Raw genomic sequence first — 18878 nt, forward strand, 5'->3', positions numbered from 1 at the left:
TTGATTCTTCCCACAATTCCATCAAGGTCTCATTTCATTCATCCTGTGTCCTGTTATTTCCACAGCTTTCACAGAACAGGAGAAGAAGTGAGAAACTGAACAGCAACGAATGTGAAACAGTGAATGAACAGTGAATGTCACCATGTAGAGTTCACACTGTGATAATGAATCAAATAAAATGTAGTGATGCCTGCTATAAATTATCGTTTATTTTCAATACATTTCATTTCTCTGTTAAATTGTTTTCATTAACAATCCAAGAACATGATGCATATTCTTCGTGTTGTCCAAACAAGAGGCAAAGAGCTCATGCACAGACAGTCAGGATGTAAATTATCAAAATACATGGCACATTTTTATTATTAGAGCTGTTTCCACAGCTCACAAGCACCTCTATGTATTTTTGGCACATTGCATTACACCTCCCTCAAGTAGTGCGCTCTCCTCCTGTGGACTGCCACTCCTATGCTGAACAACAGCGCCACTGCCAGGAGACCCACAGCCACTGCAAGAGCAGTTAAGACACCTGTGGGAGACAACGATCCTGATGAAGTACAAGTGGATATGGCACATTTGGGAGATTTTCAGAAAAACCCTGATGTTTTTTTTATCAGGCAGTTGCCACACTGGATCGTTTGAGCATTAACAGTGTCATGGTATGTGTTGTGATACAAAAATCTTCACCTGTGCTTGACCATTTTGTCCGAAACCCACATTCAACCTCCCAGTCCTCTGCGACCACGTCCTGCACCAGCTCACTGAACAGTGACAGAGGGCAGGGGTTCAGCCCGTTGCATCCTGGCACGGCATTGGGGTAGGGCTCCCTCCTCGAGTCGTTGCGGTAATACAGCTCCAGAGAATAGGACCTGGGGGATTATTACGATGAATAGAATAAGATGACGTGCAATTATGGTGAGCATTATGTAAATGGGTTTATGTCCATTATGTTTCCTGGAGCTTTGGCAAGATTTTCATCGAATTGAAAAACAGCAAATGCACTCGAATGGTTTGCTGGGGCTCAACAGCGGAATGCGGTTACTCAAAATATAGTGTGTGATAGCGCACTTGAATATGCATAGACAAGAGCGATGTCATGAAGGAGAGTCATTACCCATCATACTCCTGGTAGAACTCGAAGAGCTGACAGGCAGCGTAAGGCGGGAGAAGGCCGTCATACACGTCCAGCGCTGCCTGGAGGGTGATGAGTGTAGAGTCATGCTGGAATGAGAAACAAGACGTCACGGCAGTGAGCAGCTGAAGAGACACAGTTTGTGCAATAGATTATAAATGTGTGTGTGTTCTGTCCAAACAGTCAACTCACAGCTGAGTACATAATGAACTTCAGGCTGCTGCCTTGCTCGACAGCACGGGAGAAATTCCTCAGGATGGCATTCAGCAGAACCCCTGGTGCATTAACACAGTGTCAGCAGTGTGAATTGAATACATTTCACACATTAACACAATCCTATTTGACCTTATTGAGCATCTGTAATCATCCTCATCAGCTCAAATGTGCTAATATGCTTTTAGGAAACCTGACCCAGCTCAGCCAGCAGTCACAACATTACTTTCACAAAGATCATTTGTCCCCACCTCCCGAGAGCCTGGCCTTCTCTTTCCTCTTGTGGCTGAGGATGCTGTACATGACCTCGAAGGACGTGATTCTCTTCAGGGTGTCCAGGACGTCTTGGGTGGCCCAGCGTGGGAGAGTCAAGTTATGGATCCTCTGCGCACACACAGGAAACAATAGCATCATGCTAATAATCACATTACACAACACATGGATTACAACAGCCTGTGTAAAGAAGCAGCGTTTCATGGTTTCTATTATCCTGGCTATTTTTAGCGGTGGTCCTGAAGATAACAGATGCTCATTTTTGCAAGTGTTGAATGAGTGTATTCAACCTGGCCTAGAATCCTCCCATCTCATAATGCTTTAATTATCCTTTCAATATGTTGTCCTATTCATGTCTTACTAGGTGAATAAAAATGATGTCTCCACACCGCCTACTGCCGCCCCGTCCCTCTGCAGATGTGCTGAAGGAAGCTCTTTTTCTTTTTCGTGACTCTCTCTGCTCTGCGGCTGCTGCTTGTGTCAATAATTGAAGCATTTGCAAAAACTTTACAGTTCATTGTGTTTAGGTGAAATTATCCACATACCTGACAGCTAAGAGTGTCGTAGACCCTCCATATCTTTTTGCCAACCAGTTGGGACACAGGGTAGCCTGTGTGGTTGGAGAGTCCCTCCACGAAGTACTGCAGGGTGAAGTAAAGAGAGAAAGTGTTAAAATCTTCACGCTGAATGAACCAGGAACTACAGCACTAATTATCATTTTTATGAGGAGTATTAAATATGTTTGTGATTTGTTATTGCAGGTGCGCTAATAAAATGTCTCTCATGTGTTTAGGGTGCAAAGTTGCACATAAGCCACTTAACTCGATGGATTAATATAGTTTACTGATGTCGTGGAACAATGAAAAATGGCTCCATTTTGGTTGTTGCATGTGACTTGCAGGTGCTGTGCCTCCAGCAGAGGGTGTGAAAATTCAATCCACGGGACCCGGCTGTCCTGATCTCAAACACCCACCTCATTGGGCAGCACACGTGGGACTCTGTTTAATTAAAACCTTTTCATTGTAATTCTTAATCTAATTCAATCCAACCGTTAATTAGTGTCTCTGAGAATGTGAGAGAAATTGCACCGTGCAGCTTTTTGTAGGCACTGGAGTCACCGTGCCTGAGAAAAATAACTGAGAGGACATGATGTCTACGGCATAACTAACACGTCCGCTGGAGGTGCTGATAACATTGGCACCAGCTACTGTGTGTGAAGTATATATTTCACCGTTTTACAGAAATGCGCATTTCACAGTGTTTGTTATTTGATAAATCGAGGTATGAATACGCAGGAAAAAAAGACGCGGTCAAGGAGGAAAAGTATTATTCACAGCAACTTGGATTATATAATCCTGACGATATAAAACAACAAGTTACAAGCAAGTTTTCGGTGGGTAACAGGCACATGATTCATAGAAAAGTGTTTTTCAACACAAACTGTGCTGCGAGTGGAGCCTTCACGTCACCGAGCAGATGCTGGGGATGAGCTGCAGAGCTGTGTGTTTAGAGGAATGCGTCTTCGTCTGTGCTTTGTCTCACCTGGTGAGTCCTCAGAAACCTCTGGTAATGCTCACTCTCAAAGGTGTCCGTCATCAGCGCTCTGAACCTTGGACAGTCTTTGCCTGGAGACTTCAGCAGCTTGAGGGATCAAAAACAACAGCACGACGTCAATGCATCTTTACTGCAGGTACTGCAATTCTTCTGAGGCACAATTATATGTTCATTTCACACTTTAAAACAGCAGGGAATTAAAAGGGTTACACGGCTGAGGTGAACACAGGCTGCAACATGGAGCTGTGAGGTTGGACTCAAATGAACCTGTGCAGGTTTTTATTCAGCTGTGTGCTGCGGCTTGGTTGAAGGAAATATTTATGTGGCCCTGCAGCCGCACCTTGTCCTGAGCCCTGGGGATGGTATGCACCGGAATGGGCCGCCAGAGCAACTGGGGCACGATGGGAGGCGGGCGTCTGGATGGGGGGAACATTCCAGCGAGGCAGGCCTGGGCGCTCATCAGAGTTCGGTCATAGTCAGTGCTCCGGACATATAACTGTCAGAAGAAAGGAGGGAAGATTGTGTGAAAATACAAGCATGTGCTGATACTAGATCCCTCTCTCCACTGCGCTCTTCCAAATAGGACACGTTTGCTTTTTATAGAAAAAGGAAATGTATTTTGGAAATTCAAAAGGAATTAATTTGCATTTGCACAGTAGAAATGCACATAATTCTGTTTCTATTTTGGTTTTAATAAATGCACATAGCAAGGCTGAAGTGTATCATGAGTGAGCTGTATTTATCCCAAGTTAACTGAGGTATTCCCTGAGCATGAAGAGCAGGGGAGTCAGAAAAGATCCAAATGGATGAGAGAAGGAGGGGGATCAACATCCGTCTTTGCTGTGATCTCTTCTGACATCAGGCTTCGCTCATCTATATCTCTCTGTCACCCCGTGTCAGGCTTTTGCACACAGTAAATCACGTTGATAAGGTTGGATGTCCCTGTGATGCAGAGGAGACTTATTCCCCCCCCACCCCCTTTTGCTTTTGTCAAATTAAGACAGACATGGCAGCGCGGGGAAATGTACGGTACAAGTTGACTGAGATTTGGGCAACAAATTGCCAAGGACAGGTCCTGAGAAGAGTTGTTATTTTTCTGGTAATATTTAAAAGAGAGGGAGAGAGAGGGAGAGAGAGAGAGGAGAAATGAATGCATGGGTGCAAAGAGAAGGGGGATGGGGGAAGGAACACAGTGAGTGTAAAAAAAAAAAAAAAAAAACAGGCAGGCAGGAAAATAAAAGCGGAAATCATATCTTGGTAATGACAGTGTGCTGAGCATGCAGCCCAGGGGCACACTGAAGCAACATGCATGCTGCCAACTGCACTGCACATGGAACAAGATTACCCCCCAACATGTTACAGCACATTACGAGGCCACGGCAGTGATATCACCAATATGAGTCATGCTCATTAACCTAGTGTAGTTACAGGCGTCACAAATCATCTCGGGCCACACATGAATTCGATTTCACATGTTGGGGCGATAGGCACACATGACAACTGGATTAGGTGACACTGAAGCCCACGTCACTCACAAGGGAGTTCAGCTAAGCAGAGGAAAAAAAAGAATCCCACAGTACGCATACACAAATACACAAATACACAAATACACTCACCTCTTTGTTGTCGTAGTCCTCGCTGAGAAAGTCTCCATAGCGCCTCCTCAGAAACCTGCCCAGCTCAAACTGTTGTTTCATGCCCAGCTGAAAGGAAAATCACCCTTGTTGTTCGTAAATTTGGATTTTTGGGTAAAAATGTGCCCTTTTTTCGCTGAGGATGCGACAGATTTAAAGTCAGCCTCGACGTTATTTACATAAAACAACTTATTTCACCCCCTTCTGTGGGGCATCCGAGAGCCCAAAATAACACGTTTATTCACCATAAACTGCCTAATTGCCTGAGAGCAGAGCAGTGTCACAGTAGGAAGGAGTTCAATTAAAACTCGGTGCGAGACGTTTTTCTTCCATCTCAGGACTCATTAGAAACTCCTTTTAGATTGTTACGTGGGAAGTGAAATATATTGTGATTTCTGACACCACCTAAAAGCTCAACACTGAAGGAGCTTGGACGTTTGCCTTTATCATAATTACACTGTAAGTTCCCCTTTTTTCTGTAAGACAAATTTTATATGATGTTTAAGTTTTATTTTAAGTAGTTCAGCCTGTTTGGAATGGACGGTTCTCTTGTCCTGTGTTAATGCTCCAGAGCTACTTCCAGATTATTTCTTGTCATCAGTGAGTCTTCCTCAAACAGTTCTACAAAACAGTGTTACTTTTTTATTGGTTGTGTGCTGGACATTTTGTGCAGAGCTTTTTATAAATAGTCTATGATGCAGAGTGAAGTTTGCATTCATCCTACCTGGTTTATCTACATTTTCCTTATTTTTGTTAATGTTTATAGTTTATATATGAGTTTAGATTATTTATTTGACAGATGTTATTTTTCCATATATTGCATGTCGGTGTTTCTGACCCAAGTTCTCAGCTCTCAACTGATACAGCTCCATATAAAGCATTGCAGCAATGGAAGCAACAAACTACAAATTGTTGAACAGGAAGTGATTCTATGAATGTTGTTGCCTGTCCAAATCTAATTCTGCACTTCAACGGGCCTGTGCAGAGTAAATGGGTATTGGAAAAAAAAAATCGATTGATTGATTAAATATTGAACACAAAAAACTTGTATTTGATTATTTTGTTTGCCAAATCTCATGTTAACCACAAACGATTTTTCTAGAAATTATGTAAAACACGCACATCCAAACTTAATCAACACTAGATCCTGGACAGAAGTGATGAAAACCTTTTTATTTGACCTCCCAGGTAATGTTTCAGGCAGAGAAAAGAAGGAAAAGGCAGGACCATCAAACATATTCCTACATCTGGGGATTAACTGACAAGTTCAAGGCCTGTGCACAAAACATTACTAACGCTAAAAAAGATGTTGTGATATTTCTCACAAAATGATAGTTACACACACACAGAATAACACCCAGTACCTCAGTCAGTTGTCCGAAGCCCTGAGCCCACACGTTGTCCCCGTGTGGGTCCCTGGGATAGGACTCAATAGGTGATCGATCGCCGTGGCGGAACACCTGAAAATTCATAACACATGATGTCACTATGGGTGCACATGTCACGCTGCTGTGTCAGGCATTGCACTGTGTACTTAAAGGAGGAAAAACACCCTGGGACAGAAGTCAGAAATAGAAACCTGAGATCTGAGGGCAGCTTGGTCTGTGAGTTAAGACGGCGGTGATGTCATCGAGACACAAACGCTGAGAGCGGCTCTGTTAGTGTGATTAAACTGAGGACTCACTTTCTGAGCAGTGACATTACACACAGGTTGATTAAATCGGATTACGGACACATCTGATTCACTCCTGCTTTTGCGCCACAGCGACTTGAACTCATGAGTGGAAAAGCTCAAGGAAAGAGCAGAGCACAAAGTGAAGTCAACAAAGTCACGGTTCGCTGTCAGAGATCCTTGTTGTTTTGATGCCAAATACATTGTTAGGAAATGGAACTAAGATTTTACACTGAAAATAACCCAAACTTCACAGCTAATACAAAATAAAACAGCAAAATTCACACATACTTTGAAATTAATTAAATTTTATTAAAAAATAATTTGAAATCTGAATTTATTGAATTATTTTCATCATGTTTATTTTGTATTTTAAAATTTGAGGGAATTTTAACATTTTAGTTAGAGGCTTTAAAATAAGCCAGTGTTTTCCGAGACATCTCTCTATTGTTGTTCTTTGACATAAAAATAGGTTATCTCAAATCATCCCAAGAGGCATACATGGGACATGGAATATTTTCTATAGGGAAAAAATATAGAGAATCTCTGCACTAGTAGATATTATGTGGGAAACCTAACCCTGACGAGTGTAAATGTTAATAGTCATGTGTACTTCGAGTTGTAAACTGCCGTCATCCTGTTACATAATACAAGTCAGTAGTAAGTGTAAAACACATAAGTACATCATGTGAGTCAACAGATAAGGTGCCTGAAAGGTTGAAAAACAACTTTTTAACATTTGTGATTTTCACTTAAATCCCTTTTTTTCATTCTATCATTGAACTGCAGTGTGAGAGAAAAAAAATATGCAAAGAGGTTTACGAACTAAGCTGTGGTATCTGAGTGAGATACGCTCGACACTGTTGGAGTTTAGACTCAAAGTAATCCTTTGTCACATAAACGTGTGAGTGTAGTAACGCTCAGCGAGCAGCAGCGGGGTACAGTGGAATCAGCAGCCATGTACAGTAGCATCGCACTCGTGAAATCTAAAGGAGCTTATATCAAAATTTGAACATTCAAGAAATGCATCTTGTAATTGTGTGTGGGACAACTTAATATGAAAGTATAATATAAAGTATAAATATAATGCAAAATTATAATTGTTACTAGTAAAAAAAAAAAACTTACAGCGACGACAAACTTCAGGACCCGACACTCAGTCAGGCAGATGCAAAAGAGGAAGAATAAAAAGCCGGAACTTTTCTGCAACTTCCACATTGTTTTGACTCGATCTCTACCTCAGGAATTCCTCTGCTGATGTGAAGGAAACCACATTAAAAAATTCAAATATGATGATCATGTGTATTATTATTATTATTCATTTATTAAAGCAAATATTATGATAAAACTTGTCTTTAAGATCACTTCTAAAACATTTACAACATGTATGTTTGTTCATCAATCAATGAAAAGCTGTCCATAATTACATAATCTTGATTTCCATATTCATTAAAAATGTAGAAATGCCTTGTCACTTTCAGTATGTGCACAACAAAAAAATGTCTCGTCACCGAAATATTAAACTGATTGCATAAATGACACATGCACTCACCTCAGCATACTTGTTCACATTAAGCTGTTTTAGCCAAATGATTCACTGCTGTGCATCCCAAATCTCCAGTCATACCCGGATTGACATTAAGTGCATGTTCCAGTAAAGGAGGCAGAGCTTTTATAGCCCTCCTGTCTGACCTCGTCTCACTCTCTCTCCCTGGGGATTTCTGGTCCCAATCTACTTCATAGTCGACTGGAGTCCAAATCACTGTCTCTGCCAATTCCTCGCCGTGCAGTGACATGACAGCTCACGCTGGCATACATATTTGAGTCAGCTTTTCAACTCAAGGATACATGTTGGGCCCCCTGAAAAATGTGGATAAATCCACTTTGGAGCCACAGTCAAGTATCCTGCAGGACTTTTACGGCTTTAGAAGAACAAAATGACAAAGAAATTGGTTGAGATAAGACGCGACCACCTGGCTTTTCTCTTCGTGCGTAAACACCCACTCACACACGCTTACACACTGGCCACGGGCAACAAACACTCATTATAATTTGCTATGTCATCTGTCATGGGTTTAACCCCAAAATTACAGGGCCTGGAGTGTTTTCCCTGACTCGGCACACATGTAAGTATCTGTTAGTATCAAAGCAGCTTTATGGGATACAATGGGATTAGCGAGTGTGAAGATTTAGAGGCACACAGCGTTGACATCATGTTTGATAAGTTTAAGATAGGATCTATCGCACAAAGTAACACACAGCACTGTATTCACAAAGGCGGCTTGTCAGTGTAGCATGTTTAATCTAAACATTAAATTAAACATTTATCTGCAATGACGGCACGCCCACATTTGACAGTTTGTGGTGGAAATATCCACCTGACGTCAACACGATGTTAAAACACTCCATTACAGATAAAGGTAATCCAAAGATGATGTAAAGATAATTTAGGTGAAACGATAATTTTGTCTTTCTAAAATTCCATATTTTGCATCTACAGACAAAATCGGACATTCTTCTATAGCTGTATCGTAGCTTATGATAAACATGGACACGACAGTTTATTCCATATTCATCATGTAACTGTTGCATCTACTTCCTGTCACTGAAAATGGCCTCCAACAAATACACAAATTTCTGCGTTTCTGTGTTACTCAGCCTTTTTATAAGAGATAAATGATTTTAGTTAGTGTCTGTTAGATCTGTATTATTCTGTTATATTTATGTCCTGCGTGGAAACCAATGGGCTTGCAGAGAGTTCAACACACTACAGTGTAAGAAAGCACGTGCAAAGAGTCACAGCACATTCAAATGGAGAAAACATCTTCTTCAATATGATGACACATGCGCACATGCTGCGAAAAGTACTCACTACACAACGGAGTCATTCAAGGGAACATTAAAAAGTGATGAATACAGTCGGGACACCCAAGCCGCCATGACTTATACATATCAATTCAACGAACCAGGTGGAATACACTGTCTGTTGTTGATCTGATGTGACTTCCTATGATGCTTTATCTTTTTGCATGTGCTGTGTCTATTTGCACGTTTTTATAATTTGCAGTGCATTGAGGGCCTTATGAATGTAAAGCTTTATCAATAGTATTAATTATATAAACTGTCTGCTTTCGTAACATTATAATGCACAGTTCATTATTGATTATTAGATTGCATTCATGTGCAACACTTTAATGTTACATAAGGCCAAGGTGGAAGTAATGACTACATAATGTTTGGTATGATGGTAAAGTAAAGTGGAAATAATTAACTGTACTTGTGCAAATCTCCCTCTGTCCATCTGCTTAACTCGGCCTTTCACAGTGGTGTACTGTAATCCAATCCTGTCACAGTCTGACACACACACACACACACACACACACACATGCACACACACAAGTGGCACTGTAGCTGGTACAGGTTGGCTTTGATACACCTGCCCAAATGCATCAGTGCGTCCACCTGTGCTGCACCACAGAACAACATATACATACTCAAAGGCCTGAGTTTCATCATATGAGGCCTATACACACACACACACACGCACGCACACGCACACACACACACACACACACACACACACACACACACACTGTGCTCTAATATATGCACACACACTCACACAAACATATGCACATTTGCTGCTACAGTTGATACACAACAGTTCAGTGAAGGGTCACTAAACATGCATGCACACACTCACAGCTCTGCATGTCTCTATCTCTCACACTCACAAAAACATGAAACGTGCACACACACACACACACACACGCGTGCACATACAATCCATCCTTTCCCTCCCTCTCCCCCAAGTGGCTGCAGTGTTTTTGTCTTTGTTGAAATAATTGCAGTGATTTTCAAGACCGTTGTCATGGCAACACAGAGGTTGATGCATGTTGACAGAATCTGTTGCAGGGCGACCGAGAGACTGAAAATGGAAGATAAGAGGTAGGTGGAGAAGTGATGCTTGTGTACGTGTGTGTTTGTGTGTGTGTTTGTGTGTACGTGTGTTTGTGTTTGTGTGTGTGTATGTGTGTGTGTGTGTCTGTGTGTTTGGTGTGAAGGTGATGATGGGAGGGGGGCGGGGGGAGGGGGAGGGGGGATGTTACATGTGCTCCAATCCATATGATAAATGGAGATGAGCAGTATGGGACATCTCTGCTTGATAGAACAAGGCCCAAGATCAGGAATGAACAGTTTTATGAGTGTATTGTGAGCGGAGGAGAGAGGGAGAAAGAGGGAGAGAGACAGAAAGAGAGAGAGAGAGGGAAGAAAGCGGGGTGCTATTTTAGTCTGGTCGTTGTCATGGAAACTGCAGCCTCAATACAAATGGAGACATCCAGAACACATGGATCGTCAAACAAATGGCGTGCGTAGGGCCCAGCATGAAGCTACGCAATGGCTATGTGACACCATGCCATCCCGGTCTAACCCACCCCACCCACACCCGCCCTCCCGTCGGATAACAGTGGCGGCGTCTTCTTCATCACAGAGCCTGAATATCAATGGGAGAGCGGCTTTTAGGGGGACGGAGGAGGGGGACAACTGCTCGGAGTCAGGGGCTAAGTGACAGGCAATGGTGTCCATTCAGGCAGAGAGTCACAGCCACTTGCTCTCTTTCTTTTAATTAACAGTCTTTTCCACACTTTCTCCTCTCCTCCTCTCCTCATCTCTCTTCTCTTTTCCTTTCCTCTCCTCTACTCTTCCTCTCGTTTCCTCTCCCCTCGTCTCTACCTCTGTCTACCCCTCGACTCTCTGTCTGTCTACCATCCTTCCCCACTTCCTCTCTGTCTCCATCTCTCTCTCTCCTGCGTTCTGAAGGACGGAGGTATTCCCACATTTCTCCGTTGCTATAGCAACACCGCAGCGAGAACAGGAAAGAGAGGACGCAGGCAGGCGGGGAGGAAGAGGAGGAGGATGGAGACATGGCGGTGGAGGGGGTGAAGATAGAGAGGGAGAGAAAGGGGGGGAGGGGTGTGGAAGTGGCCTAAGATGAGAGGATGTGTGAACAATGCTAATGCTAATGGTAGCAGCAACAGCAGCAACAGCAGCAGCAGCAGCAGCAGCAGCAACAGCAGCAGTGGCGGAGCAGCCAAGTGTTGGTGAATTCCCCTCTCGTCGCATCACGCTTGGCTCAGACTCGCATGTCACATCCACATTTGCATAATTGCCAGTGGGAATCTATTTGCTGTGTATGGTCATTGATATCGTCCACGAAATGATACTCGAGAAGTGTCTCGCTCAGCCATTCTCGGTGACATTGACCTGCTCTGCAGAAGCTGCATCAGGCGTCTCTTTGAGCATCTTTTAGAAATAAAAGGAGACATAATTAGACTTCCACCTGGTGTGTCTCTGTGTAGGAGGCCGTGTGGGGCTGAACCACCTATTTAATCTGTGCAAACCAATGCAGGTCAAATGACCAGCGAGACTAGAGAGATGCATCTAAACCCACACAGAAGCCACGCGGAAGCTATTTCATATCGATGTCATCATCCTGCTCAATCAGGACGGAACCCAATCTCATTATCTCTTCATATATATCGTAAGGCATTAGAACAAAGCCACGTTGCATCAATGTCCCGACATATAAAGATGTGTAGCGAGCAGCAAAGCTCAAGAGGCCTGCAGGAAAAGACGTGCGCCCACTCCTCCTCTTTCCCCATGTTTTACATGTTCTAACAAAACTGATACGTTGCACATCGGCCGAGACACTGAAAGTGTAAGCAGCGTATCCCTTCTTACACACCACAGACATGTATGACTGCTTATGCTGCCTGGTTACTTGGAGTCGTAGTCTGCTGCATGTCAACTGTCTCGCTGTCCTCTCCTCTCAATCAATAACTCATCTCTAGACGTCAATAATATTATACCCCATGGGACAAAAATGTCCTTCTTTAGGACAAAAGGAGAATAAGCAAGAGAGAAGGAAGGGAATGCGGAAAATAGAAAGATGAGTCTGTTTGTCCATCCTCCATGTTTTTCCTTTTTCTTGGTGTGTGTGTCAAAGTTCCGATATCCTTATCTTCTCATGGTTAGAGAAGACCTGACATAATGCTGAAACAGAGGCAAAGAAGTTTTGTTCGATAATTTGAAAAATAATAGTAATGTAAACAACAGGAGCTTCATCCACCTCGTTTGCTCTTGTAATGGAAAACTTGCATATGAACTTTGCTTGAACTCTTTCCTATGTCTAAACAATGCTCGTATAGAAACCCAATTGTACTCGCATAAGAGCGTACATGCAGATGGATGATTCGAAACAAGACAGGCACCTTTTACTTTTTTACCCTTAACTATCCAATGCCATGACTGTTGCTATGCACTTGGCAGATGTAACCTCAGAGTTCATGACCTTTCTTGATGATGATCCTCTTCTTGACTCTGATCTGTGCAGTAGAAAACTTCTTCTTTCATGCAGAAGTTAGAGCAGACCGCTTCCTCTGTTAACCAGACTAAAGTTCAGTTTTCATGCTATTTCATAGAAACAGTCTCTTATGTTTCCTGTTTACCTAACTGTATTAAACCATTTTCTTTCCCTATGGGTTGTTGTGAAACCCTCTGCAGAGCTTTCTATCAAAGACCCAAAGATAATTCCGGTCTGAGAAACTCTTTATTTCACATCCCGAGATAAATTTCCACCACACTCTCTGTTATTGACTTCCCTCGGAAAGCATCTCTGAGCCACCATCTTGTACAAGAGTGAGTCGATGTAACATAGAAAACTAAGGACCTGAAAATTACAGCATTCATCACATTCTGTTATATAGTATCTGATGAAATACTTTCAATGAGCGTATTGACACCGTCCTCATATGTGTGTGGTAAATATGAGGCTATGACAGTTTATTAGCTTAGTTTAGGCTAGGATTAAAGGTCCAGATTTAAGTGAAAGGGATCTATTGGCAGAAATCTAATACAGAATAATCCTCATGATGTTTTCAGTAGTTTGTTTCATCTAAATTGTATGAATTGTAGATTTCTTTACTCCAGAAAAAAGGCCCTTTATATTGAAATACTTTATATTTACATCGAAAACGTCTGAACTTTAGTTGCTCGTCTAAAAGCAGCTTAGTGGAGCCGGTCGGCAGATTTTGTTATTGTATAAAGTCTCTCCGCTCTTCTCATCCAGCTGCCAATACATTCCCCAAAACGTCCACCTCTTGTAAATATGTGAATACCACGGAAGTAAAAGCTGCTACATAATTCACAAACACCATTACAAAGCCACAACATTAACCAAGCAACGTAAAAAGATTTTCCCCCCGATTTGCCGTTATGGTAAATCAATACTCAAGTAAGTGCAATTATCTAATACCAACACCGGCACAGTGCCTGAGAAGTATGTTTGTGTGTGGGTGTGTAAGCACTCGGGAACAATTTGCAACATACCTTCCTTCCAGTAATTACATGGGAAGTGTCTGTGTATATAATGTATGCAGGAAACGAGATATTCATAGGAAAGTAATTACTTCAAAGCTCAGCCTCCACCACAGGCCTACAGAGTAACAAGCATCACTGGTGAGATATTTATGGGCAAGCTCCTTTCTGTTTTCTTTGTTATTCCCAGAGAATTATAAAGCAGCTCATTATGCACAGGCCTTATCAACATATAGCCTAAACACGAACATGTTAAATGAATACATAATTTCAGAAATACAGCTTTTGGAAACATGCATCATCAATCTGAGCACCGCCACACACACACGACAGCAACTCTACCACTCTGACTTCAGCAGCATTTAGTGGAAGGAGAAACAAACATGGCTTATTTTCCGGGTGACATACCTCGCTGGTCAGGTTGAGTGTTTTATTCCCAGCGGAGTCGAGGAACTGTCTGGAGTTACAAGGGCTTCTGAGTGTTTGTCTTGGAAAGTACACCAGACACACGTCTGCCGGTATGGGCCTCGTATGTTTGTGTGTATCCTCTCCCTCGCTCTGGATTATTAATCGAGATCTTTGGGTGAAAGAAGGGAAACACTATTTCCATCTCAATGGGATGTGCAGCGTGGCTCTTAATAACAGTGGGAGAAGAGAGCAAATCTAAATATAGGCTGAGGCAAAAAGCAAAGAGTATCCAGTACAGCGTGAGGAAGCCCTTTGAGAGCAGCAGTAGTAAGCTTGTGATTCTCCACAAAAAATCTAAATCTTTAAACAAAGAGCAGACGTTAAATCAAACGGCTTCTGGTTTCCTTTAAAGTATCTTACACAAATGAAGTCCAAGTGGGTCATGTCATCCGCTCCTCACACTTCCCATAATACTTTGCAGCCTCACTCAGGGCTAAGCCTGCTAACTTCTAGTCACATAAACATCGTCTAAATAGGCCACGGGATCTATACTTAGTTACTTTTCTTATTTCCTATGGATGCATCCCACACAGCTGTTCCGCACACACCACTCTCGCATTTAACACATGTGTTTTTTCTTGTTTTTTTTTGGCTGCATCCTTTTAAGTGTGGAGAAATAAAAGGGTTTTCACATTTTCCACGGCTCCTCGATTGGCGGAGATACAACCCACAGACTCTGACACCTCTGCTTCACAGTGGAGTTTATGTTGTGTCAGGTTCCCCACAGACTCCCGCAGTCTGTCTGTGGGCCGGGGAGGGGAGAGGGGGGCTGGGGGGGGTAGCTGGGGAAATCCCTGGAGAAACACACAGCTGGGAGGTTATTGAATTTGAAGGGAAGAGATGGTATGGGGGGGGTGTCACAGGGGGAACAGTGGATTTCGAGAAAATGACTGCACCATAACCGTGCAACTGGAGACGGGGATGTGCATTATCCAAACAGCAGGTTTTCCTCATTTCTTTTGAGCCCAGCACATAGTTTGGAGTTACAAGTGGGAATTTATGTTGATATATATACCTCCTGTGGATAATGGATTCTTGCTTCAATGAGCAGAAAGCAGAAGTCCACCTTTCTTTCTAATTGAAAATTGTCCCATTATATTGAAGCCAACATCACAGAATGCTCTAAACGTTGCTGCATTTGAGCATTTCTCTTTCATCTTCAGCGGATATTAATGTTTTTACCTCTGCTGCATGCACATTCTATATGCGCTAGCTTTCCAAAAGGACAAAGCCCAGATGTTTGCTCACCATTCACACAAACGGAGAAACAGCATCAAAATAAACAGCCAAACACAGATATTAATATCTGCTCGAAAATGAGTCACCTCGAGGTGTTACAGAACATTTGGTTTGATTACATTTTTTTTTTCCTTCTTTGCTTTGGGTCACAGTTTTCAGAAAATACTACGATGTAGCAATATACACTGTCTCTGCATTTTCTATTGATTTCAGTGCACACACAGGCCCTTTAACATCCTGCTCAGGAAATCTCATGGGGACCGAGGTCTCTGGAGACCCAAGCCAAGTAAATTTACATTAAAGAACATTACTTTACGTAGTGCCCCCTAAGACAGTCTCTCTGCTGTGAGGCCCAAACATTTTATCTAAACGTATTGTTCAAATTCATCATCACTGTTCATAGCTGATGCATGAATACCTTGGGGTAGTTGTTTCGTAATGAGGGTTGGACATCTGTGATTGTCCATGCAGCTTCACGTCACCCTGGGGTTAAAGAATAAGAATACAAATATCCAATCTGGGATGTGCAGATGAAGAGAAGAGCAGAATACAACAGTGGAGCAGGAATCAAGCTCCAGTTTATAATTCTTTGCTAAATTAGCAGTAGTGACAATGATGTATTAAGGAAGTTCAAGTGTCCGGCACATTTAGTTAAGTCAACTACATCCAGAAATTTCAGCGACATAATGCAAATCCATGAAGTTTGTTTGTTTCCCTTCTATTTTCCGTATCTGTCACATTTGTTTATTCACAACATACACTAAAAACGAAACAAAAAATTAGCAGTACAGTTTAATGCGCAATTACGCCAATGCAACATGACAGAGCATTTGACTTATTATGGCGGTTACCCTGCTGCAGCGATTACAGGATGTCTAAGTGTTGAATTTGTTAGATTAACTGGACTTCTACCCTCTTAATCAATGTGTTATTAGGATTTTAACCAGCAAAGACTAGTAGGTCAGTTAGATTTGTATTTATTCCTGGGAAATTACAGCCTATGTTGAGCATTATAATTCACTTCCACAATTTTGTGTTCGTTTGATTTAAGTCAATGAAACCTTTTTTAATTAAACTTGTATAAATATATATCCAACACCTTGCAACTTGTTCAAGTGTTTGACAGTTTATTCAGCTCCTGTCACTTTTTTTTCAAATTCAGTTAAGTTAGATTTGCTACCAGATATTTCAATATGACTCACTGAGTCTAACCGTGGTGTTATTTAGAATATTTGTTCCCTCCTTCCTGGTTCAAGTGTGTAAAGGAGAATGAAGCATCAGAATACAGTGTCAACACAATTATTGTTCAGATTGTTTTTTCCATTTTCTTTTATAAAATTTCACGCAATAACTTATTTTAAACATCATGGTTGTGAACTTGTTAACTCATTTTTCATTTAGTTAGTTGCACCGCTCCTCAGGATGGAATCACAACAAAGAATGGAAGTGGTGTATGTTTCTAATAGCAGAGTAACGCCTTACAGTGGGTGGAAAATTGAATCACAGAAGTAGCAAACAGTGAAATAATATACCTCTCAGTCATTGTATGACAGTCATTGAAGTGCGAGAGAAGCACATGTTGATTTTTGCTATAACTGAAGAAATACACTTTGCTGCCACATTGTGTACCTGGATGGATACGTGGGAAAAAATGACATTTAATGACATTACATAAAGACCCCAAATTGATAATATCACATACTGAGATACAACCAACAACTGTAAAAGAAAAAAGAAAAGAATAACAACACAAAATGACATTTTTTTTCCTTTTTTATATTAAAGAAATCTAAATTTTCTAGATCTTAACACTTCGTTCTTTTTAAAAATCTTTCAAAACAGACCCAGGTTTTCTTTATATATATATATTTATCAAACAGAACAGCTTACCTTTAAAGGACCAAAAGGTCAGTCCATTTTCTCGTCTTGCAATTTAATCCATTTCATTAAGGAGTTTTGCTTCCGAACAAAACCAAGAAATGTCATCTGGGCTGAAGCATCTATTGTAAGCGAGGTTTGGTGCAGAGGATACATGTGTATGGCAGTACTCCATCTGTGGCCAGACTGCATCAATTCGCCACCATAATATACAGTGAGACACATTTGCCTTGTCTGCGGATATTCAGATTCCAGTCTCAAGTTTGCGATCTTCATTAAAAAGGTGTCACATGTTTGTTAGCATTCCTAGAATGAGCCTCCTGTTTTATCGCTTCAAGTACTGTATATGTACAATGGCAGCCACTTTACTAAGATGCAACAAAGCCCTCCTGCATTTCCTCTGAATGTTTATAACAATAATAATAATGATGATAACTGTGCACGGTGCATGTTATGGATGTCCAGAGGTATGAAAGGAACATTTCTGTGCTGATTAGGTGAGTCACCAGCATGATAAAACATTGCAGCAGCAGCAGCAGTAGCATTAAGAAAAGATCTTGTGCCGCGACTGAGATGCAGAAAACCTCATACGCAGCGCACAAGGAGGTATCGAATATGCTCTTTGAAATCTGATGACAGAGCCACCACATGTAGCACATCAAGGGAACGGCCATATGTTGTGTCTTTAGCCTTCATTTATATTCTATTTGTGTCTCAGTGGGGCTACAGTTGAACCCTGCCCACCAGATCTGCTGGTCGGGTCGCAGCACATTCACATTTTACTATGGATTCGAATGAGATCCACACTTGAAAACACCAAGTTGAGGAAAGTGCGTGGCTGCAGTTTGGACAGGCTGAGTTATCCATTTACATTGTAACAGGCGTATTTCAAAAGATGTCTTAGATGTTTATCGTTAATCAGGATCAACGTGCCGTGCATTGATGCAGAAGATGTTCCTTTCATGGATTAACCTCTGCGACAACGCAATCTGTGTGGAGTTTCTCTGATATCATCACTCACACCATTAACATCATTATTACCATTCTTCAGTGTTTTCTTTTTTCCCATTAAGAGTTAACTTGATAAGCAAAACCATCACGGAAAACAGCTCATATATAGAGAGAGAGAGACCCACTACACCTCTGAGGGAGGGGGTGCAAATTAAAGAAGAACCAAAAGAACAAAAACACAGCAGAATCACATACAGAGCTGCATTACAGTCAAAAACATTGTCGATGTGATTTTGCTGATAATACTATCTCAGGTACATATATCTAAAAATAACTGGTGTTGTCCAGTTTGTGCTCAATTGCAACAAACATTTTAGGCTCCTGCTTGATAAATACAGTCTGTCATCCCAAAGAAAGGTGATTTATTCAATGGATTTCTTTTTTTACTTCACATTTCAAAAGCATGTGTTAAAGAATTGCCATGGAGAAG

General features: G+C 41.7%; 2 protein-coding genes across 11 annotated transcripts in view; one reads left to right on the top strand and one right to left on the bottom strand.

Annotated features, from left to right (window-relative positions):
* The window catches only part of mybpc2b (myosin binding protein Cb), a 21956-nt gene extending 21756 nt beyond the window's left edge, over nucleotides 1-200 (top strand). For all 8 annotated transcript variants that reach the window (XM_020083344.2, XM_069517592.1, XM_069517593.1 and 5 more), the window contains one exon: nucleotides 66-200. In XM_020083344.2, coding sequence (XP_019938903.1) covers nucleotides 66-91 — 26 coding nt within the window. In that variant the 3' untranslated portion in view covers nucleotides 92-200. The remainder of the gene's footprint in view (nucleotides 1-65) is intronic.
* LOC109626713 (testicular acid phosphatase homolog) lies at nucleotides 188-8730 on the bottom strand. 3 transcript variants are annotated; one of them, XM_020082846.2, is made up of 12 exons: nucleotides 8028-8730; nucleotides 7604-7726; nucleotides 6168-6263; nucleotides 4786-4872; nucleotides 3510-3665; nucleotides 3158-3256; nucleotides 2161-2256; nucleotides 1594-1726; nucleotides 1322-1404; nucleotides 1112-1218; nucleotides 685-866; nucleotides 188-526 (listed from the first exon to the last, which is right to left on the bottom strand). In XM_020082846.2, the coding sequence occupies exons 2-12, from the start codon at nucleotides 7691-7693 to the stop codon at nucleotides 417-419; spliced, it is 1239 nt and encodes a 412-aa protein (XP_019938405.1). In that variant the 5' UTR covers nucleotides 7694-7726; nucleotides 8028-8730; the 3' UTR covers nucleotides 188-416. The 3 variants fall into 3 exon arrangements, with proteins under 3 accessions (XP_019938405.1, XP_069373698.1, XP_069373699.1); XM_069517597.1 differs by having other exon boundaries at nucleotides 7604-7729; nucleotides 8028-8605; XM_069517598.1 differs by lacking the exon at nucleotides 7604-7726 and having other exon boundaries at nucleotides 8028-8601.
* Between the last annotated feature and the right edge of the window lie 10148 nt (nucleotides 8731-18878).

This window comes from Paralichthys olivaceus, chromosome 21 (genome assembly GCF_024713975.1).
Source record: "Paralichthys olivaceus isolate ysfri-2021 chromosome 21, ASM2471397v2, whole genome shotgun sequence".
In the NCBI taxonomy this organism is placed as follows: Eukaryota; Metazoa; Chordata; class Actinopteri; order Pleuronectiformes; family Paralichthyidae; genus Paralichthys; species Paralichthys olivaceus.

Bases quoted from the DNA above. Each gene is read 5' to 3' on its own strand.
- LOC109626713 (XM_020082846.2), bottom strand. From the start codon at position 7,693: ATGTGGAAGTTGCAGAAAAGTTCCGGCTTTTTATTCTTCCTCTTTTGC. The intron at 2,257-3,157 runs GTGAGACAAAGC...TTCACCCTGCAG, and splicing joins GGTTTCTGAGGACTCACCAG to TACTTCGTGGAGGGACTCTC. The intron at 1,405-1,593 runs GTGGGGACAAAT...TTAATGCACCAG, and splicing joins GAAGGCCAGGCTCTCGGGAG to GGGTTCTGCTGAATGCCATC.